Source organism: Calliopsis andreniformis, chromosome 1 (assembly GCF_051401765.1).
Source record: "Calliopsis andreniformis isolate RMS-2024a chromosome 1, iyCalAndr_principal, whole genome shotgun sequence".
Classification (NCBI taxonomy): Eukaryota; Metazoa; Arthropoda; class Insecta; order Hymenoptera; family Andrenidae; genus Calliopsis; species Calliopsis andreniformis.
In genome coordinates, this window is record NC_135062.1 from 14,012,266 (window position 1) to 14,023,086 (window position 10,821).

Sequence of the window (10,821 nt, forward strand, 5' to 3'; positions counted from 1 at the left end):
GATTGCCTGCATAAAAATAGAACAATGAAAGCTTCGACGTAAGATCTGTAAGGGATACGATATAATATTTATAAAGATAATTTTAGGTATTTCAAGAGAAGTGGGTAATATAGGGGAAAATTTGAAAAACTGCTTGGTGTTTGTTTGTACTGTTTTAAGCAGTGATTCTGAACATAAAAGTAGGATGAAAATTAGAAAGAATTGTTGCAAAAAGGTCTAAAATTCGCGTGGAGTGTGGTTGATCTTGGGACCTATTCTACTGTAGGCTTGCATGAGTCAGACCAGACACAGAGAGATCAGTAGAACAAGTCTTTGGCCAGACACTGTGATTTCAGTAGAATAAGTCACTGGTCAGACGCATCAAAGCCAGTAGATTAAATCCCAAGTCAGACACAGTCTGAAGTCAGTAGAACAAGTCCCAAGTCAGACGAAGTCTACAGCCAATAGAATAAGTCCTAGTCAGACACATTTCTCGTGCATTTTAGTTTTCTCAATAATTAATAACTCAGAAAGGAAGTCTATCTTTTCCTTTGTCCTTTTCACTACTTCAATTATTATTTCCCCCTCTACCTGCGCCACTGTCTGTATCATTATCCCTACTCATGAACCTTGCTACTTCTATTATTATCTACTCCTTTCCATTACTGTTTCTAGTGTCTACTCGTCTAGCCTATGTTTACCTTATCGTATTTTTGTGCTATTTTTATTGTTCTATTTACTACCTCTTTCTATTTGCTATCTTTTTATAAAAATTAACTAACTATTACTTTAATAGATCGTATTGGTTCCACCAGATTGTCTTTATTATTAGATGCAAGAGACGTTTGTGTTAAACGTACAAAATGTTAATTACAAATGTTACTATTCCCTTCATAATTACATCTTGTACAGAGCTTAACACTCCACAAAAGTATACAGTATGCACAGTAATGTGGCAAGAAAGATGAATTCATCTGTCGCCAGAAAATCTGTGTATAAATTAGTAATCGTATATGTCGATAAATGTATGCTCGAAATTATAATGGTTCTTATCTGTGAGGAATGCTTTTCGTCAATTATCGAATGAAAATAATTCTACGCGAACCTTACACAGCTACGCATAAAAAGCAAGCACAACGATTACACTTTGTTCGTATTTGTACATCTAGAAATATTTTTCCAAAATATATATATATATATAATATGACATGGTATAATTTATTGTTAGCAGGGATGTTACAATGAAATTAAATGCTGTTTTATTAACATTAGGAACTATTATCGTCGATCAAATATTGTACTTAATATATTGTGAATACATTTTTATTTGTCGTAAAATATGCTTCTGTATATGGGTAAAAAATGTAACGTTATCAAGAAAATATGAATGTTAATTATCGATAACAGATCACCATCTTGATTGTAGTCGTTCGTCAAACACGTATATTTATTTAGCGAGGTAAAGTGTTTAGTGTTGTAAGGCCATTAATGGTAAACTATAATTTCTTTTCTTCTTTTAAGTCTACGTGTAATTGTAATTATTTCTTTTCACGATTTCATCGCCTTGCTTATCGAGGTACTTACATCACACAGTCGATTTTTCTTATTATAGCATTCTAGTGACTGTACCGGCAGCGTTTGAATGAATTTTACACAATCTTTTTATGGAAGAATGTACTATACATTTATTTTATATGAATATTCTTATATATTTCTATTTATTTTGTTCCCTCTATCACGGCAAATGGCATCGCGCAATAGGCTGCACGATGTTTCATCAAAAACATGGTGAAGAAAATGACAATAGTTGCTTCTACTTGTTAAAATTACTTATAGTGTTGATAATATTTTTGTACTTCTTAAATTTGTAATCTCACTTAAAAAGAGAGAGCTATTTACTCCAAAGAATAACAGTGATCCACAAACTTATTTATAGTTAGGCGCTCCGTTTTTGATGGACAATCAAATTATCATTTTATGTGGTACACAGACGAAATTTTCTACTTAAAAAATATAGCTCGACGTAGCATTAATATTAAAAATATATAAACCGTCGACTTTGCTATGCTCCTCGCGAATCTAAAAACAAGTTCACACACGATACGCCTACGTTTTTACATCCACCATGTTACATTAATATTTCCTTCTTCGAACACAGTTCTACATATAAAATATGTATACTTTTACAACAAAAGCATGTCGAACCGATTTAAGACTGTTTCTGAAGGAGAAAGGTACTTCTCCTAAATTACTGTTACTCAATCGAATTAAGTTACTTACCATGATGCATTGTTAACGAACAATGCACCAGTATTTCATAAAAAACGCAGAATCGAAATATTCCCCTTGCGAATGTACATTTTTCTATCCACGTATTACGAATCACGAATAAACGATACGAATGGATTACCAGGACGAAGCCGGATGCCCATTTATCTGTATGTTTCCTTTTTCCTATCTTGGCCTAGTCGAAGAAGTATTACTTTGAGGTCAGTGACCGACACGTTTTATCATCGCTAGCAGGATAATTATACTCGATACTTGAGTGAATCTGTGTAACCAATACAACCTGAAAGTAACGAAATTTTAGATTGAATTCAGCTGTTAATGTAGTGAATGGTGAATGTTACTTATATTATCGTTATCATACGTACATTACTAATCGATTTCGAGCTTCCCTTATGCTCTCGGGGGTCTCCTTCAGTATGAACTTTCTGATCCCTAAGGTGTAATGGCGAACGTACGTGTCCCAATCGAAACCGTGCATGTCTGTGTTGAAGTGATCGCCATCTTTCAATGCTTTCACTTCCTTCGTTAAAGCGTCCATATTACTCCTATTGAATTCCCATTCGTGTGTGGAGAAAAATGCGCCAGTGTCAACTGCTCGCTTGAATCGTTTTACCATTTTCATCATTCTGAAAATGGTTAAAAAATCACCCTTAACTTGATGCTATTTTATTAATCAATAATGAACATCCTTGTGAATAGGTTCTACAGATTTTTGATTCTCAAATTGATGAGATAAAATGCTATATTAATTTCTTTTTATATTGTAACTCATGGAAGATGAGAAAAATGTTAACTCAGATATGTAATTTTCAGAGTAGTTTCGTAAATTGATTTTGTGCGCCCTAAAATGATTTAACGTTTGCTTGCTTCCTGACACCTTCTCCCTTTTACTCGATAAATGAATACTTACATGGGTTTACTGCCTAGAAGCCTTAAAAAAAAGTCCACGACAAACGCTGGGAAAACGTGCAGAATGGTCGACGCGACGCTGTGCATAAATTTGTTAGTCCTAAATGTGACGCCTGGGTACCACACCACGCGTTTCGATGGCCATTCTATGGCGTGTTTCTTAATTATATCATTGAATGATCCCCATCTAAAAAAAGCAATTATTATTAATATTCGTAAAATTAAATGACTACTATTCTATTATTATTTTCGCCTTATAGTAAGATGTAGAATTATTCTCTCTAAATCTGTGACACATGTCAGAACACCTTGTGTATCTTATACGTTTAAAAGTGAAGAACTATATGCTGTTCATTTCAAACAAATTAGTTACCTGATTGTCTCGACGCTGGTGGTGCAATTATAAACTTTAATGGCATTATTATGTTGCATCGTACTGTGCCACGATGCACATATTAACGTATCGACAACATAATCTATAGGCACTATGTTCAGCTTCAGATTCGGATCACATATGACACTCCTGACAGTGCCTCTGCCGATTTCCATCATTACACCTGTAAGATGTGTTTGATATAAATGCAAGCTAACATAATTAGCCACATGGAAAAAATGAAGGAAAAAAGGTACTAATTAACCTAACTTAAGAGTACCTAAAAACAACCCTTGTTAAATTCTTCCATTTTTTTAATAAGAGTGTGCCTTACTGATCTGAAGTAAGACTCACTTATTATCGAAAGTGTATTATATGCAATACAATGAATATTTTATTTAAAAAGAACTATTTTAATTTATTGAATAATATTAAGTTAAAGATGCTAGAGTGTTTTTTGGCTCTCTTAAAGAAACACAAAAGTCGACAAAGGTCGTTTTTGTTATGAACCCCTCATGCTATCTACTCAGTGAAAGACACCTTTGAACTCTAGGAAGAGTTCTGTCTAAGATGTATCTAGGTCATTTCTCACAGCTGACCGATGACCCTGGCCCCCGCTCTGGATTCTTCGGTGTCGTAACAAACTTAAACGGATTTCTGCCAGCGAGCCGATTGACTTAAACGCTGCTGGCGTGTCAACGACGTCGCGTGTTCCTTAATTACGAAATAGGGGGAAGTTTTTGATTCTCACTTTTACCAGATTAAATCTGACCAGAAACTTGCTTGACTTAACTCGTTCCTTTTCGTTCAATGAACCATTGTTGGAGTATACGCGAAAATTTACTATATAGGGTAATTAAAATAAAGTGTCATAAGCTGTTCTAACGGAAACCAATGAAGATATCGACTTTTTCTGTTTTAAATTAAATGATTAAAAAATTTTCCCTTTAAAAAAATTCTCTATAAAAAATCAAACTAGACAGGAATAAACAGTTATCTAAAAAATGCTTAAAAATTACGAGCTTATCATGAACCCTGGTCCTTGTCAGAAATCTCAATAACCATCCAGATTTTGATCGAAGATACGATACCTGTGATCCCACAAAGATTGTCCACCCAACCAGGAAATGGTTCTTCCTGTGCAGCACAAACTATGCTAGGTCGTACTATAGCTATGGGCAGGTCCTTCGCCTTCGTGAGTATTATCTGTTCAGCTAAATTCTTCGTGAACGTGTAGGTGTTGGGATGGTTCTCCAAAATCTTCTTCTCGAGGATCTTCAACGTCTCGTCGTCTAAGCTCTCGCACATGTCGATCACTGTCGACGGTTTCACTTTTGTCCTGCAATATCGACCACATTGAGAAAAGGAGCGATAAATTGTTAAAAGTCCTGAAGGCACGACGGATCTGAGGATAAGATGGATCCAATGGATTCAGAGGAACTCACGTATAGATGGACTCGTTAATCTCGCGTCGATTCGCGTTACTGTAAGCTGTGCTAACGTGGATGACGCTGATTAGATTTGTCATGTTCCTGCACAGTTCTATGACACGGTCTGTGCCCTTTGTATTCAGATTGACTGCCACTTTCAACGGCTCGTTGAATTTTACAGTGGCCGCGCTGTGAAAGACTATGTTCACCCTCTGCGTCAACATGTTTCTGTCCTCTGGGGAGAGACCCAAGTTTGGTAGCGTAACGTCCCCCTTTACGGGGTAGATTTTGTTGAACACGTCGGGGCAATCTGCTCGGATTCTGTCGAAAACCTGTGAGCAACAGATCGTAGTTTTGCAGAAAAATTGATATTTTGAATATAGATACTATTGTCCTGCGAGAAGTCTCCAGGAAAGCATCTCCTGTAATGGATCCCAAGGGACTTCTCATGGGACACGAATAATACATGTTTCCTGGCACAGAAATTGAGGAACATCTGAGCAATTTTATTCTTCAAATATCTTTCTTTATTAAATTTTATCTTTTTTTTTTAAATCCTAATTTTATTCTTCTATGTTCTTCGAAAAATAGGAATTTGTAAATTATAGATGTTTAACAGTGATTCCTAAAGTGTTAAATGTAACACGTTTTTAAGAAATGATGTAATTCAGGAAAATAATGTCTGATCCATTACAGATAAATATATTCTACAAACTGTTGAAGTAATTCTAATGTTAGATACCTGTTGCAAGTGTATCTCTATCATCGACAAGTAGTTTTGACTAGCCACTTGAAAAACTTGGTTTCTAAGAAAACGATTATACAACCGTAATTTCGTAATTTGTATGACACGTAACTCCATTGCATTCAAACTTTCATATAACAGCCACACGTTACGTAATCCACAGCGTAGCAATTTTTCCGCTTTCTTCGCCAATTCTCTTCTCTACCATTTATTTTGCAACGAGCGTATCGAACATTAGCTATCGCGACTGTGGATCAGCCCTAATACGAAAGCTCAGTATGCAAATTTTAGGAGGCGATTATGAGCTCGTTGGAGATGGTTAGTAGATACGAACCGAGTTCTCTAGGAGCCTTTTGAATCGTTGCTCGATCGTGTGGCCTTGTTTCGGACGGATCAGTATAAAGATCGTGGCCAGGCGTGGACAGGAGCGCAACAGTTTTTCCAGGAGAGCTTTCCCCAGGAAACCGGTCGCTCCAGTTAGCAGGATAACTGACTCGGCGAAGAAAGCCTCGATGGAACCTCCGTTAATGTACGCCTCGTCGTTTCCGTGTTTTGGATTCGTTTGCGCATTGGTCGTGCCCATTTTGGAGAGGGTCCCACGGACGCTCTAGTGATCTACAAGTGTGGAGTGTGCATTTATTGAGTTACTCGATATGAAGGTGCTATTGTTTAACAGACCGAACTGACTGACGCGTTATAATAATTTTAATGACGCAATTTTTTCATTTTGCTCGAGATGGTTCTCATGGTGGTACACGCTATCGCGCCACGTATTCGTCGAAGGAATTCGTAAATGATTTTATCGCGATAGTACTCATACTAAGACGAGAGTTTAGGCTATGGACCACCTTGGCGATGATAATTCCAAGGAAGAAGAGAAGAGAAAACTCCACAATGCAAATGGATTGTTGAATCACATCGCTTCGTATTTTGAAATTTGTTCAAATTCGCTCAGAACGTAACAGCTGTATCGTGCGGATAAACGTTTGCGACTTTTCGTGATCCCCGCTGGTACGATGCATATTTAATTAAATGATCGATTTATGTCAATGGAAGGAAGGTTCTCAGGGTAAATAGCGCAGCGTAGCCTTGTCCCAGAAGAGAGGAACAGCGTGCGAGTAGACGGGTGTCAATTTCCTCGTAGACTGAAGTGAAAATCGTCTTTAGCTAAACGGATTGCCTGCTGAGATAGCTTAGAAGCTGTGGTCGCTAAACGATATCAATTTTTCAAGGATTTAACGTCGCGACTGTCTACGCGGTCTTTCTCTTTGATGGCTTACGCTTTAAGTTTCAGGGAGAAACTAAAGGTTCTAGTTATGTGACGCTTTGATTTTTCAATTTTCAACTTATATTCAAATATTCAAATGTTCCTGATGCGACTCGAAGAAGAAAATCACGTTACTTAATCACTTATTGTTATGTCTACGGAATAAAATGAACAAAGTTTATAATCTATTACTGATGGGGAACTTTACACTTCTTTCAAGGATCTACAGCCCCGACTGTCTTTCAATTTTATTTATGAATGCTTGGTTTACTTTCGCCAACGCAAGTTCTATGCGTTTGAGAGAATTGCATTTGGGTTGCTTTTGAACTTTAAACTTCAAACTTTGAATCGAAAAACAATCTTTTAGATCGCAGAGTAGATTCTGTGTATAAATAAAATAAATAATAGAATTATAATCCCTCTCTGATGGACTATGCTATAAAATACATTCGATAAAATGCCAATGTTGCATGTGCCAATATTACAGTTCTTGCAAACGAGAGGTGATTTATGACATTTATTTTTGATTCTTTTAACCTTGCACTGGAATATAATTTACCACGACAATGTTTGTAAAGCTACGTTAAAAAAAGAAGTTCAAGGTGAAGGTTTAATCAACGCTTGATTAATGATTCTGGTTCAGGAAAATTTGCCTATCTCTTGCAATGGATATGGAATTATTATTATCAGTGGGTATTTTACTAAATCGACTTGCGATTGAAATATTCCTTTGCACTAATTAATATCTCAAAAAGCAGTGGAATAATTTACGGTCAAACTGTCGGGATATTTAAGCTCAAAAAAACGTTCACTGGTTGATAAGTGTAATCTGAAATTAATTGTAAAATTCCGATGGAACGAATCATTTCGTATTTAAAATTCGAACGAAGTCACGTTCTCACACGAGCAACGGGTCTGAGAAACCTGATAGAGAATCCAAGTAATCCTCCACCCACACTGTTCTTAAGAGAAAATCCTCTCCCGAGTTCAAATGAAAATGTTGTTTAAGAGACACCTTCAAAACTGTTCACCTGCAAGCACAGATCTTGCTAAAAATTTCACAGGTGGAAACGTGTCCTAAAATCCTCACCGATCAAATTTTCTCAGACTAATTTTATCATCATTAAACTGAAAACCCTTCTTTTTTCTCTTGAAAATCAATTTCACCAACAATTAATGCTAAAAACTTGTTATGTTGCATTCACTTGTTACAACGTCGTGAGTCTGCTCAAGTAAGGAGCATGTAAAGAATACGAAGTAGCTTTTTCTAAGATCAATATGTATGTACAGTGACATTTGACTTTAATTTTATGAACCAAAAGAGAAAAGGTAAAAAAAGTGACCATCCTTGTTAATAGCCACATATGTGTAGCTGACGTGACCTTAAAACTGAAATAAAAAGAAGAAAAATAAGTTCCAAAAATTTGAGGAAACAGCGAAAAACTTATAATGAAGAAACAGTGTACAAACAGCAAAGGTTTCATTTGATTGACGATGATTAGGGAGTGTGACCAGGATCGACCAGGAACGCAATGAAATTCTCCTTCAGCGTGTGTCATTTCAATTGTGGAGAGTTGTCATACGAAAAGAGGATGATAGTAAGAGTGCGGCTTTTGCAGTTAATACGCATAATGCCTTCTGGAAGAATTGATCGACGCGTAGTTGGGCATTCGCGATATCGATCGGTCCCTCCATTCTACAACCTACATTCTGCGCGCACATGTCATGGACGAGGCACGGTGGACTGCTTTCAAATTCGTTGCTCCCCGTCGTTGGATCGAATCGAGCCATTTCGATAATAGGTACACTTAATGTGAAATTTCAAGTACAGCTGGAGTGAATTCCAAGTGAAATGGAAATAAGGAATAACGATTTGAAACAGCGAATCATTTAAACTGTTTTAGTATTTTTATTGCAAAGGGAGCGACTGTATTTTATGTTGAGACTCAAGACAAATCATTTTTAAATAGTTTGTAGGCTTAGTTAATTCTTAAATATGGAATAAATCATACGATACGAAGTACTAGGGAATGTTTATTCAACTGCAACAGAAAATAGAATATTTCGTTCAATAGTCGAATAATGAAATAATTTAAAGTAAGAATGCATATTTGTTCCAATAAGCTTTAAATATTAAAATATTGGGATATTTATAAACTTGGAATATGTGAAAATTTAATATCTGAATAATTGAAATACTGAATATTTAAGAAAGAATTTCAATCGTTGATACATTGTTTATTTGACATATTAGACATTACAAAAATATTAAGTTACTACCTTGTTTAGAAGTTAGATAACATACCTAGAATGCAAAGCATGTATACGCAACTACTTTCAACTCTCTCCCCCTTGTTCGTAAACAAACGCCTAACAGGTTGCCTCTATCTGTTCCTGGTGCGCGTTCAAGTGCGCCGTTTGACACTGCCGCGGCTGGATACCAGCAATTTACTCTTACTCGACACCTTGAAAGTGGAGGAGAAAGCGGAAGGGGAACAGGAATCGGATAAATCGCTACTTTTTTGCATCGAGTATCGCTGTAACCTCATTCCTCATTTTCTATAATGGATTCTAAGCATTTCTCTTATAATTTTCAGTGGGAAAAGTATTTCACAAAATACATAAGGAATTGATTAACTTTGCTTTCTTTTGCTATACTTATTATTTTCCTACCAGGTAACTGCGTTTACCTCTCTAGGATTCCACATGTTATATGTTATAACATTGTAAATTTTTCTGGATTTAAATAAATAAATAAAATACCCTTCATGATACTTAGAAGGTGAAGCAAATCTTGAAATAGATTTCACGACACTAATTGTGCTCATGAAAACAGGAACCCTCAGGATTCAAACCATTCCCTACAGCTGCACACAATCATTCACAAGAACCACGAAAGGTCTAAATAATACAAGTTCTCGAGAAAACAAAACTCCACCAAACTCAAATCACCCTTCCTCTCCCTCATCTTCCCACCCCTATACCCTCCACCCCAACTACCATCAGAGAAAGAATCCATCAAAATTCACCACCCCGAGATCAAAACAGTTTCATTCACCCTCGAACCCAAAGAAACCCACAAAGAAAGACCCACTTTCTACCTCATACAAGTCAGATCCACGAAGTTTCCAAATGTCTCCCTTTGACAAAGCCAAGGGAGAAGAGTGAAGACCTGTAAGATTGCCCTCGCGAAACTCACTTTTCTCGACGAGCTGTCGCAGGTTCGATCGCTCCTCCCCCTGAGGTCCTGCGGAACCGAGGAGGTCTGTTCGATCGGCGGTCAGGTCGACACGTGCAGATGTTCGCGAGACACGTAACCTTCGGGATTCGCGAGCCCTTGGTCGCGCACCCTCGAACATTGCCCCCGAAAGAGCTCGCCGCGTGCGCTTTTTCACGGTCACTCGGCACACCTTTCACCCACCCCCTACCGCGCCTCTTCCTCTCCCCCAGCGACCTCCCTTCGGCGGTGGCAAGGTCGTGGCAGGCTACGACCAGCGAATTCGCGGACGTCGAGCACGCGAACGCTCGACGAGTTCCCCTGCTAACGGAAGGGACAGGACTGGCTTTGTCGACGCTCGTGCAGTAGTCGCACGGCGGCCAACCAGTAGATGCCGACACTCGCAGGGGTTGCTTTTCGAAAGGGCGATCGAACGCGGCTGCTTCGAGGGAGGGTGAAAGGGGTGGATTGAAACGGGGCTAGGACTACTTGTTGAACTGTCTTTTGTGTACGGTGGACTCTGTTATAACGCGGTACTCTCATAGCATGGTTTCCATGTGAAGGTCCATTTATGCAAATGACGAGCCGAGGACGAGAGGAGCTGAACAATTG

The 10,821-nt window shown here is 37.8% G+C and overlaps 1 protein-coding gene across 1 annotated transcript; it reads right to left on the reverse strand.

The window, feature by feature from the left end:
* Nucleotides 1-1,855: 1,855 nt before the first annotated feature.
* On the reverse strand, nucleotides 1,856-10,324 carry LOC143179781 (putative fatty acyl-CoA reductase CG5065). The gene is made up of 8 exons (XM_076379145.1): nucleotides 10,192-10,324; nucleotides 6,060-6,340; nucleotides 4,996-5,312; nucleotides 4,642-4,889; nucleotides 3,551-3,734; nucleotides 3,179-3,364; nucleotides 2,634-2,894; nucleotides 1,856-2,548 (listed from the first exon to the last, which is right to left on the reverse strand). The coding sequence occupies exons 2-8, from the start codon at nucleotides 6,306-6,308 to the stop codon at nucleotides 2,470-2,472; spliced, it is 1,524 nt and encodes a 507-aa protein (XP_076235260.1). The 5' UTR covers nucleotides 6,309-6,340; nucleotides 10,192-10,324; the 3' UTR covers nucleotides 1,856-2,469.
* Nucleotides 10,325-10,821: the final 497 nt, after the last annotated feature.